This window comes from Ctenopharyngodon idella, chromosome 20, assembly GCF_019924925.1.
Source record: "Ctenopharyngodon idella isolate HZGC_01 chromosome 20, HZGC01, whole genome shotgun sequence".
In the NCBI taxonomy this organism is placed as follows: domain Eukaryota; kingdom Metazoa; phylum Chordata; class Actinopteri; order Cypriniformes; family Xenocyprididae; genus Ctenopharyngodon; species Ctenopharyngodon idella.
Window position 1 is genome coordinate 1,962,655 of NC_067239.1, and position 22,879 is coordinate 1,985,533.

General features: G+C 37.0%; 1 protein-coding gene across 1 annotated transcript in view; it reads right to left on the bottom strand.

Annotated features, from left to right (window-relative positions):
* The window catches only part of fndc4a (fibronectin type III domain containing 4a), a 36,255-nt gene that overhangs the window by 4,464 nt on the left and 8,912 nt on the right, over positions 1–22,879 (bottom strand). Inside the window, 5 exon segments of the mRNA XM_051875022.1 lie at positions 2,139–2,272; positions 5,014–5,103; positions 14,316–14,433; positions 14,435–14,521; positions 16,032–16,147. Of these exon segments, the coding sequence (XP_051730982.1) occupies positions 2,139–2,272; positions 5,014–5,103; positions 14,316–14,433; positions 14,435–14,521; positions 16,032–16,147 (545 nt within the window).

A 22,879-nucleotide genomic window follows, 5' to 3' on the forward strand; every position in this document is an offset into this window, starting at 1 on the left:
TGATTTGAAATTATGATTGTTTTCATAATATACCAAATTAGAAGATTTTCTGCATCAATGTTTCCTGCACTGCTTTTTATACTGCTGACTCTTCAGCACTACGGTAAAAGAAATCATATTTTACATTGAGTTGAGAGTTTGTATTTAATCACAGTCTGTATTGAAGCCAATAAAAAGACACTGTACTGCAAAATAATAAGAAATATCATTCAGTTGGGTTGTCCTTGCAGGCAGCATGCAAAAACAAACACTAAACTCAACAAGTGCAGTCCTATTCATGAACAAATGACTCAGATGAATCAAAAACATACACTGCAAAAAGTGTAGTCTGATTCTTATGAGCTGATTCTTTTAATTACTAATTAAAAAAGACGAGATACCCATTTGAATCAGCAAAGAGAGATTTTACAATATGACTGAGATATCCCTACATGAATCAGAATTAAATTATTTCAAGAGAATCTGGAAATCTGTATCGAAGCCTAGTCTGACTCTTCTTTTTTATTTATAAACAAAAATAATGATTCTGGGACACTGACACACTTTCCCTTGCAAAGCGCTCAGCACTACTGATCAGAGCCAAAAACAAGCCAAACAGTGAATTCTAGCGTTGCCTGTGCAAATATACGGTAAAACTCCATAATCTTAGTTGATCTCACAAAACTTGTACAACAGAGAGCGACCCTGCAGCCTTTCACATGAGTCAGGGAATGTGTTGACGGACTGACGCTGTGGGCCACAGTGTTCGCTCTTATCCTTCACTGCTGGCAGATTTCATCCGACAAATAACAAAAAGGTTTGATTAGTCAGAGGTTTTATCAATCGGCAGTTCCTTGGCAGTGAAAAGTGAGATGGATAGCAATCTAATGCTTTCCTGCATTCTGTCTTAGTCTTTCTGCAGGTGTTAAAGTGACGGATTGTTTTTCCCTGTCCTCTAAGCTCGAAATGCTTATGCTACGCTTTTCATTAAGAGCTAATGAAATGTATAGGCTCTGAATTTACAGGGAAACAGATTTCTCAATTTCAACTCAATCTGTGTTTTGAAAACAGGGGGAATTGTGGGGAAAACTACAAATGAATAGCTGTTTTGCATTGCAATTTACAGTACAGAACTGTGATAGATATGTGGTGATAGATTTTAGTTGAAAGTTTAAAATCTGTTAAAGCACATTCATTTACAGATTTTGCATTTATTCAAGTGTGATTTACTTCAGAATGAAGATAAATATTTGTGTCCTACGAAGTGTGTTCAAATTACACTGTTTATGACTCTAGATGAAGACAGTTCATCCAAAAATTTAAATTCGGTCATTTATTCCACTTCATGTCTTCAGAAATTTTCTTTCATTTGAGATTTTCTCTTTTTTTTTCAGTGGAAGAAAAGTGTTAAAATGCTATAAAAATGACAATGAATGGTGACCAAGGTTCTCAAGCAAGAAAAACTTAAATTTCAGTTAATTTTAACTTAAAGGGGACCTGTGAGTGTGTATGTGAAGTTTTAGCTCAAAACACCCCACAGTTTATTTATTACAGCATGTTAAAATTGCCACTTTTTGGGTGTGATCAAAAACTGGCTGTTTTTGAGTGTGTCCCTTTAAATGCAAATGCCTTTCAAGAAGAGGGCGGAGCTTCAAGAGCTTATTTTCCAGCATACCGGCAACAACAAAACAGGACAATCTCACGCACTGAAACTGTCTGTAGTGATGTTCAGCCTTATATGTTTGAACAGAAGTCGCTGAAAAGAACCTAGTTTATGAAGCACTTTACAGATTTTCTTCAGGACATTTCCTTCGAAAATGAAATTTAACCACAATGTCCTCAGTAACTCAGGCTTCTCTCTACGATGAGTGGATTTTTACCATAAGCTGGTTGTTCTCACACACTGCGGACACACATCTGTGTTCAAACGCCTTATAAAAGTGAATTTTGCTAAATAGGTCCCCTGCTTTGTTCTTTTTGGAGCTTTACAGCTCTTGCTCTCCATTCAGTTTCATTGTACAGGAAAAGATATACTTGGTGATTCTGCTAATCTTCTCCCTTTGTGTTTCATATGGGTTTACAAAGACATAAATAAGTGATTAATGAATGTATGGTTTATACCAGATTTTTAGTTGAGAAAGAGGCACACAGATTCTCACCTTGCTCCGCAGCAGACCGCCGCTGTGGTGCTCCGGTGTGCTTCTCTCCGAGGACGGTTTTACCTTCTCTTTGCTGTTGCTGGAATCGTTGTCCTTTATTATGTCATACTGCCGGCAAAACAAGGCAATTACAGCTGCAGAAACAGAAAAAGACATGGTAACATGCAGTAGTCCTACTGATTTAACTGTACAAGTCTCTAGAGAGACAGACTGAAAGATAGGACTGAGTCACTGAAGCATCCAAGACACAAATACTGAAGAAACACACAACTGTACCCAGTTTACCTCCATTTCACCTCTGTCTCTCACTGTATGTCGGCCAAGTAATTCAGCACTTAGCATGTATACAACCCAACTTTAAATCTTATAGGATCATTAAATCTATCAATGAAAATTATCATTAAAACTTTTCCTTGACCTTTTGAGTAAATAGCTTGATTATGAAAACAAACTGTAAGTTTAAGTATTCAAAACGTCCTCCTCAGTGATAAAAAGTGCTGAATGTATCATCATAGATTACCGTTTATGGGATCAGTTTAGGTCAGTAATATATACATTTTTAAAGAAATAATACATTTATTCAGCAAGGTTGCATTCAATTGATCAAAAGTGACATTAAAGACATATATTAATGTAACGAAAGATTTCCATTTAAAATAAATGCTGTTCTTCTGAACTTTTTATTCATCAAAGAATCCTAAAAAGATGTATCACGGTTCCAACAAAAATATTAAGTAGCACAACTGTTTTCAACATTGATAAGAAATTATTACATAATAAAAAAATGTTTCTTGAGTAGCAAATCATCATATTAGAATGATTTCTGAAGGATCATGTGACACTAAAGACTGGAGTAATGATGCTGAAATGAATTTATTTTTTCTTTGCTATCAGGAATATTTTACATTTTAAAATATATTAAAAATATATATATATATTTTAATAAAAAAATATATTATTTCACAATATTAGAGATTTTACCAAATTTGTAATCAACATAAATGCAGCATTGTTGAACATAAGAGACCTCTTTTAAAAACATAAAAAAGTCTTACTGACACAAACTTTTGAATGCTTTTCAATGCCACCTGTTAGATGATCAGAAACTTGGTCCACCCAGACACAGTGAGGAAATAAGGAGAAAGGAGGACAGACATTATTAGTCCTGAACACCAGAACAACTATTGAGCAAAATAAGAAGTTTAATTCTGAGGCTCAGAAACTAGATTTTAATCATTTCATTTCAGTCTGATCTCAAAACAAAAACTGACTATTTAATTCTAAGGGTCAGATGAAGGGTTCAAAATGTCTATGAAAATTTAAACATTGCAGGTAGACTTTTGCAAATAAAATAAAATAAATAAAAAAAACAATAATGTATGATATGACCCTTTTAATTGTACAATCAATATTCTGTTTTTTGTCTCTGAAGTGGAGTTGACATTTATTATTTAAAGACGTCAAAAACTGAGTGGCAATTTTTAAATGGGTAAGTTTTATATTGGTTTAATTAAATCATTTTTAGCATTTCTGAGTGTAAATCCAGGGTGATCGAGTCACTTTTAAATCAGGGTGTGGGGCACGGGTGTCACAAGGCCCATTTTAGGAGGGCTTTAGCCCCCCTAAATTTCCACCCAGCCCCCCTAAAAATTTGCGATTATCCCCGTAATACGTAATTCGGGATTGCCTCAGTCCCCTTTAATAAACTCATGCTGGCTTCAGATCATCCCCATATTTTAGTCTGCATTATTCTTCAATCTGCAGCAGTGCAGTGTCAGAAGCAGAGGACAACATGTGTGCATTTATTGATAGCTTGTTATGATATCTGTGTAGTTCTTTGTCATAAATGCAGTTTACATAATATGATGCGGGAGCAATTCAAGACGGTTTCCCATCCACTGTAAAATCTGGGCTTATTTGTTTATTTATTTAGTGAAATTTCCTTCATCTAAATGGCATGAGATTTGTGACTTTTCCTACTCTTGCAATACTTCATACTTCAGTACAATAAAATTGATCAAATTTGTTATAATATTCATTTTATAATAAATCCAAAAGCAAAACACATAAAAAGAACGATAAAAGGGAGTGGAAATGGCAAATGAGCTAATGAGTGGTCCTCTGCAGCCATCTACTGGTTATATTGGTAATTTCATGTCATTTTCATGTTAAAAGTGTTTGTTTTCCACCAGGTGACATATTCCATGTGATCTCCATGAATGAAAATGAGAAATTTAGATTTTCTTTAAAGTTAATTTTACTGCACAAATGTAGACTGATCCCCCTAAGATTGAAAGCCTAGAATGGCCCCTGGTGTGTGGGCGGCCCCTGCTCTTCATGTTGCACACGTTCAGCATTCTCTGGATTGAGAGCGGCAGTCAGAATTCCTTTCAGTAGTCGAAGCCCAGCGGTGCAAAGACATTCCTTGTTTGCTGGAGTGGCAGTTGCAATTGAGCGCATGAATTATTTTGTGACAGTGAGGCAGACTGGCTCAGTGCCTTACGTAAGGAGAGAAGTGCTTCTATTTCCCGTGCCCTTCTCAGAATTCAGGCAGTGCATTTCATATTTTATCAGTTTAATGCATATTATGGTTTCACAAGGACTTTTAGGGATGGCATGTATAGAATTTTAAGTACCATTTAATTCAAGTGATGTTAAAATTATTCAGGTGAAAAATTAATAACCATTAGCAAATCCAAGACAAATTATGATCCGCTCTCTCTTTCTCAGACTCATCTCTCTCAAAGTTAAATCATTTATGAGGTGATGTTTGCAAGCATAGTTTTTCTCAGTAGATATAAACGGTCATAACAGAAGTCCAGGATGATATTAATATACTCAGCACATTTCTTTTGAGCTGACGTCAGTGTCTCACCTGCCCACATAAGAAGCACCACCACAATGATGATCATCTCCCCTGTCTGCAGGTGTCGAGCTTTATCCAGGCCTTGGACAGTCGGGTCATCTGTCAGAAGAGACAGAGAATCATTATTGTACGGAGAACTGAATGGTCAAAAATAGCCGATACAGTCATCACTGATCCAACTCTGAGATTTAAAGTGCACAGTTTTCGATATGGTTTAAAAGTTTGGGGTATTTTCGTGGGAAGCGTGATACTTGTTTTTTCAGGATTCACTAATGAATAGAAAGTTTAAAAAACAGCATTTTCTAACATTATAAAAGTCTTTACTGATCTTTTCTTTACTGATCAAGTTGTCCTTGCTGAATAAAAGTTATACTTTCTTTAAAAAAATAAAAAATAAAAATCTTACTGACCCCAAACTTTTGAATGGTAGTGTAAATGAATAAATCTATAGAATACATTTAGAATCAAGACAAACACATTTAGAAACAAACAAATAAATAAATCACATAGTCCCAGTGGCCTTAGAAACATCATTATATATGAGTTACTTATAGGCACATGCTCATTTATTTCAGAACAATCCAGATCCATCAATGTTTTGACAACGTTGCCGTCTGTACGTGAAAAAAGCAAAGGAAAACTTTTCTGCTTTCAGTACATCGTTGTCATGCAAACTAACCCTTTGTGTAAGAACTTACTCGTCGCTGTCAGATGGAAACCTCGTATCTCCATATTTCGTCATTTTTTATATTTTGTTTTCATAAATCATTACTATTGGTTACCCTTTATGTCTTTCTGTGGGTTTTGCTAATATCTAACCAATGAAGAGTATTAAAAAGACTAAACCTCCATTAGATCTTCAACCCGCCTCTATTGTAAATGAAGTGCTGCACACTGTTTGGAGCGTCTCTGCTTGTTTGCAAGGCAATCGTAAATAAAGAACTGGTTCTTTGAATAAGTACAGTGTTTTCTTTATTCAAGAAACACTATGTAAAGGCCAATGTTTTATGTATTTGAGGAACAGAGAAGAGTGTCTTAGTCTAGGCATTTGTCATCGAATCATAATACTGTCTTTAATAGTCTGTGCATAGCACTATATCTTTTATAGCATAAGATCTTGACCAAATGAAATTCGCTGATCAAAAACCTTGAAACTCCATCAATTTGAGCTTGATTTTGAGCTTGATATTAATAATATAATGACACATGCAAGTGTCTGACCACATAAAAAAGCCACAATATCAACTTTGAATGTGCAGTGTTTAGTTAGAGTTAGAGTATACTTTATTGTCCTTTTCAGGAAATTTGTTTTGGACTCAAAGCTGCAGTAATACACAATCAAGTGTATTACTGCAGCTTTAAATAAATTAGTTATTTAAAGAATATTGTGTTTTTTTTCCTTTTCTTGAAAAGTATCATTTTTGGAGATAAGAGGTTTCTGACCGATAGCTATGACACATAAAAAGTGCAAATTGTACAAAATTACTTGTGAATGGGGCCCACAGTGTTTACACTTTTCAGGGTAATTAATTGTAGCCTGGGATGTCATAAAGGTGATGATACACGGAGTAACTTTTTGAGCAGTGTTGCCGGGCAATGTTTCCGAGCGATGTTGCTTGGGCACTTTCCCATTGAGAATGGGCAACAAATTTTTATCTGGATACTTTAGATATAGTTGCCCCGTGTATCACCTTAATTATTTAAGCACAAAAAAAAAATACTCATTTAAATTAGACACTAAAAATGTATTATGTTTTTAAAAGAAGTATAACCTTTAAAAAAAACACACACACACAGAGGACCATAAATTCAATGCAGAATGAAGCCAGTGCTTATGTGATTAATTTTACTTTTGTTTAGCCCCAAGTACCGGTATATATCCCAAAGCTGGTCAATTTCCCAGCATCCCAATCACCACCACCATCCAACCTCAGCCTGATCTACCCAGCCATCTGTCTTCATTATTAATCCAGTGTTAAAGGGATTGAATTCAGGCCCATTTCCTCCTCCAAGTATCTATTAACCTGTGTGGAGTTGATCCAGAGCACCACTCTTCCCAATTGCTGTTCCTTTCAGGATAAAAGCAGCGCTGCCACTGAGACACCTGCTGTCATAAAATGAAAAAGTAAGGGGGGAGATTCTGCCCAGCCAATTACTGGAAGGATCACATGCATCGTCGTGATTTCCAATAACGGTCTGACAGTATTGAGACGAGCGCTCGCTCCCGTTCACTAAAGAGTCAGGATAGAAGACAGCGAAACATTCCTCTCATCATCCCCATGAATATTTATGAGGATAAGCGTGGAGGTTTTTCACTCATGTGTGGAAAATGAATACTGTCTGTGCTCCACAACATCTCAACGGAGATAAGAGCCTCATGTGGGACGCAGTGCTGTGTATTTAACTGGTTATGTTCCAAAAGCCCAACAGGGGAGCTCTTAAGAGTACTTTAAAAGGGAGCTGCTTTACGCCAGACAACATAACGCTTCCTCACTTCTTCTTTGGCCCAAGGATCCAAAGCAAGACATCTGCTCATTAGTTCCACTAGCCTGAGATCAGTTCAAAGATGCTGTTGCACATGTATGTATTACTGGGACATTCTCATGATGAAGAACACAGAGAATCACTGCAGCGGCACTTAATTCTATCATCATGTTCTTCCAAAACCTATAGGCTGTGTTTACACTGCAAGTCTTAAAGGGTTAGTTCACCCAAAAATGAAAATTCTGTCATTAATTACTCACCCTCATGTCGTTCCACACCCGTAAGACCTTCATTCATCTTCAGAACACAAATTAAGATATTTTTGATAAAATCCGATGGCTCAGTGAGGCCTGCATCGCCAGCAATAACACTCCCTTTTTTCAGATGCCCAGAAAGCTACTAAAAACATATTTAAAACAGTTCATGTGACTACAGTGGTTCAACCTTAATATTATAAAGCGACGAGAATACTTTTTGTGCACCAAAAATAACAAAATAGCGACTTTATTCAACAATATCTAGTGATGGGCGATTTCAAAAATAACAAATACTGCTTCATGAAGCTTTGAAGCTTAACGAATCATCTGTTTCGAATCAGTAGTTCAGAAAGTGTCATGCCGCTTGAGAAAAAAGTATTTTTATTTTGTTTCAGCAGTACAGCGTGATCTGTTTATCTCTGTAACTATATGAATCAGGAAGTAGATCGGATGTAGAAGATAGATATTTGGATTTAATATTAATATATATCTCATTTGTATTGTATTACAGTTTCACGATGGGAATGAATCATCTGTGTCCTGGAGTTTCTTGGGAGTGTTTAAGCTGAATGGAGTATAGTCCATGACAGAGAGCTTATCAAACTGCCAAAGTGCGCATGCATATTATGTGTTCAGTCTATAGGTGTGTAGTTTTCTTTACAAAGTGACATCACCAATATATATATTAGGAGTGTGACGAGATCTTGTGCCACTATGATGAGACTTCTCGTTGAGGTGAAAAGCAGTTTCGTGATATTGCCATAGTGGAGTGTGAGGGTGAAATTAGGATAGAAGGATAGAATATGCCACAGCTACATTTACATTATTCCTCCACTGTCATTTTGCTTTTTATAAAAATAAAATTCGCTTCAATCCCATTCAGCTCATTCAACACAAGCTGCAGAGCCGTAAGTAATGCAGCAGGAATCAGAGTTCACTGATCACATGACGAGATGACTGACAAGACCATGGCAGAGGATTAGTTGCACAATATAGCCTAAAGGCGTCTGATAAATGTCTTATCTTGTAGAATTCATGCTCAGCACCGCCACTCCCTATTCACAAAGTACACGCGATCGCGAAATAGAAAGCGAAAGTAAAACGCGAATGCGCGTTCAAACATGATTTCAATACCTCGCATTTTGAATGCAGTTCCCTAATGCATGCAAATATCTCACAGTATGAAAGCTATCTTAGGCTGGGCTGTGTAGTTGCAACCATCTCTCAGCTCTGTATCATGCTTGAAGAAAAAATTGGTCTCTATTTGCACTTTGAATGTTGAGAGACTTTGATTATGGTTACACTTATTGTTTGCACTTGATGAGAAAACTGTTATTCATTTTTATTTATACTCTTTTTATTTCTATGATCAGTTTGTGGAAAGGAGTTCAGTTAGGAGGTCAATAGTTTTAGAAGCTCATAAATTATGTACAGTAAGGTCTGAAGAGGCTCATATGAAATCATACAGGAGAGAAGCCAGTCAATTGAGTTTGTGGCAAAACCTTTTACAGTGCTTGAGTATTGATGTCTTTTGAAAGTAGAACTGAAAGGATATTCATAAGATAATTAGTTAAAACATTTCAAATGCACCTGCAGACTATTTTTCTAGTCATGTGTTTCATATATCTCAATGAGCATTTCTTAAAAATACTGTGTAAAAATCTTGTCTCGTTCTCGTGAACTCAATCTCATGTCTCGTCTCGTGTGCTGTCTCGCCACACCCCTAATATAGTATATAGGGCCAATGTTTTATGTATTTGAGGAGCGGAGAAGAGTGTCTTAGGATATATACCAGATATATACCGGAAAATAATGGTAATTTTCATTTGTTATTTTATCTACAGTTCATATAGATCTAGAATTCTGAAGTGAAATAAAGTAGCGTGGTAAGATTACATTTATTTGAATGAATTTGAATAAATTAAGGCCGTACAGTGTCTCGATGTAATAGTGAAGCTGTGAGTTTAATTACAAAAACAGCTAAGTTATCACCGTATTGCTGAGAAATATAATGTAGCTTTCAGTAGCAAAGCGGTTTCATTTATAGTACAGTTCACGGGGCAGAGGTTGAAAACACGTTTCTATGCTCCATTTCTATACAGGAAGGTCATTTTTGGGTGAACTATCACTCTAAAGGGACACTGACTCACTTAAATATCCCTTTATAATATTTACTCAACATTTTCTCACACACATGTCATTCCAACCCTGACTTTCTTTCTTCTGTGGAGCATAAAAGAAGATAATTTGAGAAATGTCTCAGTGATTTTTTGTTTATGAAATAGAAGTCAATGGGTTACCATGCAGCATTCTTCAAAATAACGTCTTTTGTGTTCTGCAGAAGAAAGAAAGTCATACAGTGCAGGTTTAGAATGACATGAGGGTGAGTAAGTGATGGCAGAATTTTCATTTTTGGGTGAACTATTGCTATCAAGTGCCGGCAAAGCTGATCTGTATTGATCTTCAGAGAGAAAACATTGTTCTTGCTATAAGTTGTTTATTGTCTTTGCGGTTGTAATTGTGATGGGTCTTTCCTCATCAGGATGCACAGGTTTGTTTGTTAGACCTGCAGGACTCGGTCTTTGATATTGACTCAGCTTCTACAGACGCACTTCTTTGAAGAATCACAGTAATTGAGTCCAATGGGAATCATCTTCAGCTAAGCCTGACAGCACATGAGAAGCATCGGCCAAAAATACCTCAGAGATGCAGGTGAAACTGTCTGGAGTCACAAAACAAGATACATTACTCAATGACTTGGCACACTTTTCCTTTCTCTCTCTCTATTTTCTCTATGAAGATGACTTCTTTCCTTTTCGGATCGGTTTAGATATTTGTCAGATTCCTTAGGCGATCATGGCAAGTTGACTTTGAAAAGCAGCACTCTGCGCTGGATTGTGTTTCCTGTCTGTAAGCAGATGGCAAATACTCCCTGCTAAGTCTATTGCTTCTAATTTCAAATCTATGCACCACAGGATGGAGGAGGGAGGGTTGGAAAATGTATTTAACTGTTGTTGCATCAGGATGAGATTCATTATTATAGGAACAGAGAGAGATGCATTGATGCATTGAGAGAGACTGCATTAACTGAAACTCCTCTGATCATGAAATAAATCACTGGGTCATGAACCGAGTGCTCGGCTGTAACATGTAAATGTCTGTATTTGAATGATGCATTGTTAAATTCTTTCTCTGGGAGAAAATTTCATAGTCATTCTGAGGAAATGGAGCCATTTGTGTCAGAAAATGTATTTAGTTATTTAGAAGATTTTGAACTTGTAAGAAGTTCAATAGGACTTTTTCTATGACCGATTCTTAAATTATTGCCTTCAATACTGAACACTGTAGAGAAAAAAAAAAGAGGAAAAAATATGATCAGAAGTATCAAACAATTATTAAATAAATTAATAATAAAGGAAGATCACAGCATAATGGACTTGAATAAAAAGTACAGTGACAAGCATTGTAGAAAAAAAACTAGATTATTCTATAACTCGATCTTTTTTTTTCATTTTAATTAAAAAATGAATGAATTAAAATTGTATTTAATTGAAGAAAAATTTAGGTTGAATTTTGTAATATTGTAGCAGTGCTTGTCTTCTGTTTTCTATTTGGTCTAATGTTTCTTAGCAGTACCTAATGTAAAATAATAAAAAGGTTTGAATTCAAAATAATGTCCACACAACAAGTATAACAAGCAGAATAACTTACAACAAGCCAGTCATTGTCACAAAATAAACATAAATATAAACATATTTTGTGTGAATTACATTATCTGCATTATCTTTTACTTAATTACCTGCATGACATCTGGATACACAACTTCCACAAATGCTCTCATGTCTGTCAATGTATAAAATTATATAATGACTACATTGTAGACAATTACTGAACAGTTTTATAAAATGCATTACACGTTTATCAAGAGTACTGTGCTAGAAACAATAAAGGGGTTCTATAATGCCCCTTTTACAAGATGTAGTATAAGTCTCTGGTGTCTCCAGAATGTGTCTGTGAAGTTTCAGCTCAAAATACCCCACAGATCATTTATTATAGCTTGTCAAATTTGCCCCTATTTGGGTGTGAGCAAAAACACGTCATTTTTGTGTGTGTCCCTTTAAATGCAAATGAGCTGCTGCTCCTGCCCCCTTTCCAGAAGAGGGCGGAGCTTTAACAGCTCGCGCTTCGGTCGCTCAACAACAACAAAGCTGGAGAATCTCACGCAGCCAAAATGAGGATTGTCAGTAACGGTGTTCAGCCTTACATTGTTCAAACCGGAGTCGGACACTGATGGAGAGACTCAGGAAGAAGTTACAACTTTTAGAATGAAACTGGACGTTTCTGAATGATTAGTGGATAAATTTATGTAGTTGCTGTGGAGTTGATTCAACTCATCGATTAGCATGTGCCGTCATGTTAATCTTTTGTGCAAATCTAGTGTTGAATTGACCCTTATTTGTGAAGCAGTCTGGCGTAAAATGACAGCATGACAACAACACTCTACTACAACAACTCTTCCTCTTCTCTAAAGCAGCCCAGCATGGCCTCACCCCCTTTGTTGCGTGTTCTCGGGGGCGGGGTTTATGTAAATTTTAGGATTTGTGATGTCACTAACCCGGGAAGAAGCTTGTTGTAGTCCCTAACAGCTGTTTGTTGTAGTCCTTAAACAGAGAATTCTGTAAAAGAAAATATCTCCCTTTGCATTGAACTTTGAGTGTCGTAACTTTGCAGATGTTGTTTATGATCAAACAGCAACATTACACACTAACTAAAGTTACAAAAAGTTAAATAAAGACAGAGGCCAGAAAAATATAGAGATATTTTTAAAGGCCCTTGAATTTCAGCCACTATAAAAATAAGAAAATATAAGAAGAAGATAGATGCATGTTGAAAACATCTTTTTTTATACTTTTTATGCCTCAGTGAAGTTCTGTCCAGACAACTCTAATGACAGGCCTTTCCTCTTCAGTAGGATGGCCTTATTCACGGCTGACAGCCAAGATGACGCTAAATTCAAACTCCTACAAAAGCAGCTACAAAAGAAACTACATTTTTATCTATGCAAGCTTTAGAAATCATTCTAAATGCAGTTCAATTGAACTGGAGCTTTATGGAATCATTTGTTTTCAGTGAACTTCCCTAATTATCCTGTATCAGCAAGAGTCAAACGGGATGTCTAAAAAGTCCGCTGATATATACTTACTGCTTTTTCAGTTGAAGGCAGGAGAGCGTTAATGACATATTGAGCATGTTTCTGAACTACGTGCATCTTTGAATGCTCGGATGATTAATTTCGAGCGCTCCATCTGCGTTGGTGTGCACAAGCCTGGATGTTTTGTTGCTCTCAACATGTCTGGCAAAAATAGCTACTCTCATGTTGAAGGCAGCTTGATTTATCTGGTTTTCAATGCTGTGCTAGATTTCATAAAGAAGAGAAAATCTCTCAAAAACATCTCGTATCAACACAACATTGCTATTAGGGACTGCTATTAGGGATCATCCGCTCGTGCCGCACAGCGCCAAATATACAGCATATCCCCCTGAGAGGCAGCGAGCTGATTAGAAATTGGAGCTGAAAATGAGAGGCAGTAACAAGGTCTACCTGCATCCATGCGTGAAGTGTTCATCAATAATTAATTGGGTTGTAGGAAAGGGAACTGTTGAACACAATGGCAGAATCCGCCAAGAATGTTAACGGTTACTGCGCTTTTCACATGTTATGTTTCACACACTGTGTCAAAACAAGTGTAAAGAATTATACCAATGTGGTGTAGGAGCAGGGCTTGACATTAACACCCACCAACCCGCCAAATGCGGGTGTATTTCAGCAGTGGCGTGTAACACAGTTACTCCTACTAGCCAGTTTGGTGGGTTGAATTTTCTATATAATATATACATTTTTCAACTATAGTCTTTTTTTGACACATATCAATATCTGAAATGCTTCCAATACTCATTTTCCACAGAACAGATACACGATACCAGCTGCTCTTTCTCCCTCTCTCATCTCTCCGACAGCAAGTCAACACACAAACCCTCCTCCCCTCACTCACTCGTTTCATTTGCTCCGGATGAATATTGTTGGTGTTACAGGGCATGAATTTCAGCATGGGATTGCACGTATTGCGCATAATTTTATTCATTCCCGCAGATTTTGTGCTCACACTCAAAGTGCGCACATATAAAGCCGGCTCTCAGTACTAAATTGAGTTATTTTTCACTGCTTAAACAGTCAAATACACACAAAATAATGTCAAATTGCCGGTCTTGGTGAGTATTCACGTAAACACAGTTATGTTTTAAGTGAACGTAAACATAGTTGAGAAAGAAACGCATGTGTAACAGTGTAATGGATCCGTGCGTCAGGTCTTAAAGTGACAGCAGCCTAATATACCTGCTGCCAAATTATGAGATGATATTAAAAATATCTATATGGCAGTTTTTCCCCATTGTATCAATGTCAAAACTGTGGCCAGTGAAAATGCTGAGTGGCTAGTAACTTTGGAAAACCACTAGCCACAGTGGCTGGTGAGCAAAACAGTAAATGTAGGAGGGAAGGTGGACTGTTACCTTGGTTTGAACTGTTCGAGGGGAAACGGTCAGTTTTCTTCAGGGTTCTAAAATGGACACGTTTGCTGGCCTGACTCTCTCCGTACAGGCCGATGGACTGAACCTGGATGATGTAGTCCTGTCTCCTCCTCCAGATCCCACAGCACACAGGATCTGCTGGTGGTGTTCACCTCTCTGATAAACCTCTGCATTTTGCCGTCCATTCTCTGAAAGAGTTAAACCACTGGATTGGTATAGATCAGAATAATTCTGCAGGGTGTGTTGTAGTCTAGGTCCATCCCTAGTCTAAACTACCTACATTTTTAGATGTTCTTCCAAACGGCAAGAACTTTTCAAGGTTCCTGTTGAACTTACAAACTCTGAAACATCACCTACAGAGCATTAGGCTGGTATTTGCTGACATTTCAAACAGCTCATGCAGTCTAGAGGTCAGCAGTACAGTAACAGTAAGCGCTTTCTATGAGGTCACCTAATAAATATAAATCACACATTAGGGCACTAAAGGATCTTCTCGAAGCCCTGAGAGCCAAACACGACATCCTTTCATTTCAGCTATAATTCTGCTCTCTAACTTAACGTTGCATTTCGCTCTGCCTTGGTTGCTCTTTAAAGTCTGCGAATAGACTCAAAGCACTTTCCTCTGCCCTTGGGCTCTGGAGGTGTGGGGGAGTCTGATGGAAGTCCTTGACTAAATGAATAATGCATTAATCTGTGAGCGTCGCCTGCACAGCCATTACAGGCGTGCAGACAACTGATTGCATAACATGACTGATATATTTGTAATTGCTTGAATGTGAAATCAGTCAGTCACTTGGTTAATAGTTTATAACTTTCAGTAAACAATGTTAGTCTTTTACAATAAGAAAATGAGAGAAATCACCTCTACATCTAAATATTACCAAATTCACAATTACGGAATACATTTACTAAATAAAAGGTAGCATGAAGGTGTGAAAGTTGTAAGAAAACTTCATGAAAGTTCTAGACGCGCTGAATGAAAATGCATATTCACTCTCTGACAGCAGATGTCGCTGACGGAACAGCAGAAATGCAGCGGTTACCCCCATAAACAAAGCAGCTAAAAGAAAGTAAAAGAAAAATAAAAGTTTGGAAAAAGAAATATATATCTTTTTTTCTTTTTTCTTTTTTTTTTTTGGAAGAGTACAAGGTATTTTAGACCCTGAAAATACTATGATTAGAAATTTGAGTTGAGTTAATGTTGAGAATAAACATAACTACAGTATAACAAACTTAGATACGTCAGGGAAACATACAAATATGTATTCATCCAAAAACATACAGACACAGACACACAAGTAAAGCACAATTACTGGGATTTGTTTTAAATATTTCTTTATAATATTAAAGAAATCTTAAAGGTTTGTTTATTCTTTACAAAGCAAAAAATAAAAAATAAAAAAATAAATAAAAGAAGAAGGGGGGAAAGGTGGGATGCCATTTTGCTTACAGAATTAATTATAATAATAAAAAAAGTCTTTTAGGCTAAAAGAGTGTTTAACATTGTTCAAAATCAAATATATAAGAGCCAAGGTCAGTCCAAAATTGTTTGGATATAGGGCAATCAAAAACAAACGTGCAGATGTCTCGTCTGCTTGTTTACAAAAAGCACACAAGCTGCCAATCTCCACACACTTAGAAATATTAAAATTGACAGGGTATATTTTGTGTAAATGTATTCCTTGAAAAGTGATTTACCTGTTGGGAGATGGAAAAGCCAATGATGATGTCACCCTCGGGCACCTCCCAGGACACGGTTGCTGAATCAGCTCTCAGGTGCATGACCGACACATTAACCGGAGCGGGTGGACGGTCTAGAAACACAAGATAAATATGAAATTAACTTTGAATCTTTGAGCCCTAATAATTTATATAACCTGTTAGGTCTCATTGCCCACTTATTCTATGCGTCCGAAATCTTAAAAATGCTGCCTTCAGAGGACGTGTTCCAAGGTAGGAAGGCATCAAGGCACGTCCGAATCCAATTTCCTGTCTCCTGAGGTACTGTCATCTGATTGATTTTTGAAGGCAGCATAGATGTATCCTTCATTGCCTTTGATATCCCATTCTGTGACAGTTAAGGCCCGTTCTCACCAAGAACGATAACTATATAGATAATAACTATAACGATAACTATATTAGCGTCCACACCAACGAACGATAACGGTCTGATTATTCTAATCTTGCGCACTGCGGTTTCAAAGTGTGTACAACCAAAGTCCCTTTAAGACAAGTAATTTCACTCGGCGGCCATCTTTGAAACGTGTCTCGGGCATTCAAGTGCAGCTCCTATCTCTTTGAATGGGGAAACATCAAATTTTCTAAAGCTGTTTGCCAAGCTTTCGATTAAATTTCATATATGAAATCACCAATGAAATCTGACAACAACTGTCTCATAAATTTTGTTTCTAAATGCTCGAATCATGACAAAAAAAAACAGTATTTTTCAGGCTGGATCAACCTAATGCGCATGCACAGTCCTAAATGCGTCTCTTGTGCCTCATTTCGGAGACGCGCGTCTGACTGTTTCTATAGAAACCGGAGCTTCTAACGGCCGCTGCAGTGATGCGATGACTTTACCAATCGGCGATTGGCTGTTATTTAGAAGGCGGAACTTATTCCGCCATATTGCGCGTTGCACTTTCTCCCATTCATAATAATACGAGTGACGCATCTTGTGTTATTCTATAGTCTTTGGTACAACGTCATTGAACATGTTTTTGCTGTTCTTGTTGCATTTACACAGCTTTAACCAGCAGATGTCCTCAGCATGCTATGTTGCGAGTGAATCTAGCTAATGTAATCGATCTAATCTAACAGTGAATTTAGCTGGCAAAGTCAATATAGTGGAACAAAAGCAACACCTAATCTTTTTCACTGCAACTTCAAAGAAAGCAAGACAATGTTGTCGAAACTAGCGCTGGATACCTGAGGTAATTTTACTTTAAACTGTTTTCTAGCCTAGCATATATCGTTAATACTTCTCACCGTTTATTCTGAGGGTATGACCGATTGTTTTCCATATATACATTTTCTTTCAAGTATTCCTGAAACAGTGGTGGCGTTTTCTGGACTTCGCAATGTCGTCTGCCATTTTAAATACGCGAGCCCTTAAATTAGAATGGATTCTGATTGGCTGTCAGTGTTTTATCGTTCAACAGCTAAAAAAAAATTGTTCTGAAAGTGATCCCAACGATATCATTCTCTACAACATTATCGTTATAGCTGTGGTGTGGACACTGCCATTCTTTTATATTTAGAACAATTTTTGGAACTACATCATTATCTTCATAGTTATCGTCATTGGTGTGAACGGGCCTTTAAGCTAAAAAAATAATGGCGGCATCTGAAAGTTGCGGTTGGTTTTTCTACTTTTGATGTCATTTCTAGTGAGAAATTAGTTATCACCAAAGCTCTTTCTATCTTGTTGTAGATCATTAAAACGTTACGCTTCTGTCTCAGAAGTCTGTCCGAAATCAGTTTAGTAAGGTTCCTTCATGCGCAAACGAGGCAACAAGTCAGCTGACTAAGCTTTCAGAGACAGCCTACAGAATGTTATTAATTGTAGAGTGATAATGATAGAAATCATTGGCTGCCATAGACTAGTACAGCCAAGACATGAAAACGTCTAAAGCAATAACCTACTCAAACAACAAGTCATGGACAAGCTATTACCTTCCCATGAAAACACAACAATAATCCACAGGTTTGAAATATGTTGCTGTGCTCTGTTTTTATTTGCTGTCGTTTTATAGACTGTCTGAGTCGCTTGCCAAGAAAGCTTTCTAATCTGACCAATCAGATTTGGGAAGAAAAACATTTACTCTACGGCTCTATCTCTTCTTACCAGTTTGCTCTCTGAGGGTCTACAGCTCTCTCTAAAAGCTCGTACCCACAGATGTTTTATGCAAAGCTGCAGTAGATTCCTTTTTCCTTAATGCTAGTACAACCCCCCTGGGCAACATGTTTAAACTGGGATCTAGAAAAGTTGTTTGGGTCCATTATGTGTTTGCTATATTACCAGTTTACCGCTTCATTTGAGATTAAATGAGGAGGCGACAAAGTGACTGAATCTGACAGTGGCAGAAATCACCAGGGATTTAATGAAAAAATCAGCCAAGTTTCATCAAAAAAACACAGAAATGGAAATAAAAGGATATAGAGCAGAAGTGTTCTCTTCACGACTGTATATTTTATTGAAGATGCTTTCTGAAATCGATTGAATCCAGCACACTGTGTCCTATATGGGACTTTTACATGGGACCTTTTCTTTAATTCAGCTCAGCTGTAGGGTGCTCGATCATGATTTAGGGAGCAATAGACAAGCTAATTAGTCTCACAAAAAACAGAGGAGAACAGTGACAGATCCAATACTCCAGCACATGCCTCTGTCGCTGTGGAGAAAATAGAAAGGCGGTGAACTAGACTGAACTGTGAGAGCATTTTCAAGCATCTCCTCTGAGCAGTGCTCTAATGGACTTTATGTGTTTGTGTGGGCGATTGCAAAAAGGGGAAGGGGTGGTTTTTTTGTTCTTGCACCCAAACCCATGCAATAACATCCACAATAACAAATACAGACTCTTAGCTGAGTTACATAACAGCTGTTTTGAAATAAGCCGTGGCTTGTTGCACAATGATTCGTGATGTGTCTTTTCCAAAGGGCCACAAAATTAACAGGCACTTTCAAAGAGTAGTAGAGTACAAAATAATGCCTGAAAATCATACAAACATAATGATATTTCTTCTGATCAATAATAAATGAGCAGAAATATAAATAATTAACATTTTATACAATACATTTATTTTAAAAATATGCCAAATTTGGTAACATATGCCTGTCATAAAGTCATATTTCTACTAATAAATATTAAATTAGCATAAAAATAAGTTTTAAAAAAAATTAAATGAATGTATTTTAAGATATGCCAGATTTGGTAATTTAGTTATGTCTGAGTGGAACGTGGACAAGGGAAGTATACTTTTGGCTGTAGGCACAAGGAAAAGGAGCATGATTGCAAATTCACAAGGGGACCTTTTATGCCCCTTTCACAAGATGTAATATAAGTCTCTGGTGTCCCCAGAATGTGTCTGTGAAGTTTTTGTATGTCTCTTTAAATGCAAATGAGCTGCTGCTCCCGGCCCCCTTTCACGCTTCGGTCGCTCAACAACAACAAAGCTGGAGAATCTCACGCAGACAAAATGAGGATTGTCAGTAACGGTGTTCAGCCTTACATTGTTCAAACCGGAGTCGACACTGATGGAGAGACTCAGGAAGAAGTTACAACTTTTAGAATGAAACTGGACGTTTCTGAATGGTTAGTGGGTAAATTTATGTAGTTGCTGTGGAGTTGATTCAACTCATCCACTAGCATGTGCCGTCATGTTAATCTTTTGTGCAAATCCAGTGTTGAATTGACCCTCGTTTGTGAAGCAGTCCGGTGTAAAATGACGGCATGTCAACAACACTCTACTACAACAACTCTTCCTCTTCTCTAAATCAGCCCAACATGGCCTCGCCCCCTTTGTTGTGTATTCCTGGGGGCGGGGTTTATGTAAACTTTAGTCCCTACCAGCCGTTTGTTGTAGTCCTTAAACAGTGAATTCTGTAAAAGAAAATATCTCCCTTTGCATTGAACTTTGAGCGTTGTAACTTTGCAGATGTTGTTTATGCTCAAACAGCAACATTACAAACTAACTAAAGTTAAAAAAGTGAAATCATAATCAAGCACCCCTTGGAGGATGATATTTGACAACAGTACATGTTTTTGAACTATACCTACTTCTAAAGCTAGGTGAATTTACTGTTAGATAGTTTATCTAACATGTCTAACATAATATAAGTTCTCACGACAACAAAAAATTGATGCTTTAATGCTTTAAAAACACCATGGAACACCAAAGTGTGATGTATTTGTGGAAAGTGCCAACAACAACAAAAAAAAGCAATACAATATAAGGCAAGCAGAAGAGCTTGGATCTGCATTTGGCATTCGTCTGCTTTTCTCCAGAGCTAACCATCAGCAACAAACCCCATAATGCATCACAATTCTGAAGGATCATACTGAGTAACAGACTGATAATCAATGTCTTGTGTTGACGCCCTAGGAGGTCACTAGTATGGCAGCACTCGTTTCCATGCAGCTATGATCATCATACACAATGGGGGTCAGGGCTGATTATGCTGGTCTTCCTTGCCCTCAGCAATGGCTGTGTAAATTGGATGGAGAGAGGTCTGACTCCAGCTCTGCGCCACGGATAATCATTTTGAGGAAGGAGAGGGCCACCTCGGTGAAGACTGACTTGCACATCAAAGCGTCTATGGGTCACATGCATCAAACTTTACATTTTAATGAGTCTCCGGATTTGCAGCTACATGGTTGTTTTTGTGTAATGCTGTGTGCAAGGGGTTATTATAAGGCTCTACATCTACACTGGTGGAGGATATATATGTTATATAAGATTTTTCTTCAGTATCACAAAGAGGCGAGTGGAACGGGGAGAAAGGAAGTATACTTTCAGCTGTAGGCACAAGGAAAAACAGCACAATTGCGAGAATTAAGAATTAAGTTAATACTGAGACTCTTAGATTTTAGACAATATTGCATGCTACTTTGTTTTGCTTCATGAATGAAAATAGATCCAAACAAACCTAAAGCTGTCTTGCAACTCAGTAGCAGTCTTTAGTTCCGGAATGAATCAGCTGTGTTAAATGAATCGGTTGAGTGAATGATTCAATCACTCACTCAAAGTTCCTGAATTTCGAAACATTTTTTTAAATAAATCACTAACTCAACCGGAACTATTGTTTCAAGATATTTTAAGCATCCAAACAATTTACAGACACATTTGTCAGATAATAGAAAGGCTAAATAATATTGTTTTTGTCCATTGGTGTAAGAAGAAATCACTGTTTTATAGTGTGCTCTTACAGTTTGGAACTAAACGCCGAGCCAGTTTCACTCCATCTGTCCAGCAGATGCTCAGTGAAGTGAAAATGAAAGATTTTCATAAACTGATATCATGGGAGAAAATCTGCAGGGGTCATTTATGCCACATCAACAATTGTATTTGCACCTCAGAGTCTGTTCAGTTACATCTCATGATTACAACTGGAGATTTGTCACAGAAAGCAGCAATGTTTGTACATTCATCAAAACACATCAAAGTCCCAAATGACTAAGAATCCATTTTAGTAACAGCAGTTTGATGCCAAGTGAATGTAAAGAATGTACTAATTACTTAATGCATTGTCTTTTTTAATATATTAACTTAATATAATGAACATTCTTCACTGACTGGGAAAAATAATTCATCAGGTTTTTGTCATTTTAGGCATGACATTTACCTCACTCTTCCCCTGCAAGAGCTCATTGTCCTTGAAGTAATAGGGGTTGAAAGTAGCTTCAAATAAATTATGATACATGGCCAGGCATAAGCTCTTTAGTGAAGTGGAAAATAACTGTTTAGATAAAGTAAGACGTGAGTTATGGTGGTACTGTCAGCATCATTTGCAATGTTTTATCTCACTGCCTGAATAAATGAAAATGTTGAAATACAAAAAATAACAATTTTCATTATTTACAGTACCCACCCCATCTCATTACAGTCTAAAATTATTTTCCAATGCATTACACATCTCTATGCTTTTGTTGGGTGATTGATACTGCTACAAAAATTATATTATACTATATTATATTATATACAACAGTTCTTTCTGGTTCTCGAATCTGATTGGCTGAGAGCCGTGCAATATTCTACTGATAACAGCACTCCTACCTTTTCACTGTTTGTATCACTCCGCTTGAAGCGACTGTCATGGTGGCTGAGCAAATCCAACGTATTTTTTGTTTTTTAGGTGAGAATGTAGTTGTTTAGAGCTGAAATATGTGACTCATATTTAATCATAGCACCTATTTTACAATTTGTTTAGACGTTTTCAGAGATACGAGCTCCAGGCCGTCAGCAGCCGTTCAGTGCTTGTGTACCCGCCGAGAACAGCTTCATCTCAGTCAGTGCTTTGAGTGGTTAAACATGAGATATAATTCATTTTGGGTACATAAAAGAGGCAATCTTTGGTCTTATTAATCTATTACTTGTTCCTGAGCAAATCGAATTGGGCTATGTTAAATTTAATCATTTAGTAATAAGGCTATATTTAACTTACGTCCTGTAGAGCACTGCTTTTGTAAGTTTGACTGAATTGTACAATGGTGTTTAATTCCTATTGTCATTCATAATGGCTATTGTTGTTCATTTAAATATTGTTCAATAAATATTATTTTATATACATAATATGTTGTATTTGGTATTGAGAAAGGGTCCATTAGTGCGTAATATGGACTGAGTGAAAGTTACATTAATATGCCATTAGATGGCGGCAAACTTTACGAGTGAGTCAGTCGCAAGAGACTTTTAAATTGAAAAGGGACTTTTGTAAACAAAGGACGAAGTTTTAGTGCTGTTATGGAAAATCCTATTGTAAAAAAGGACAAATACAAAGATCGCTTTCCTCATTGGACATTCAAACAGATTTTTATAATGGATAT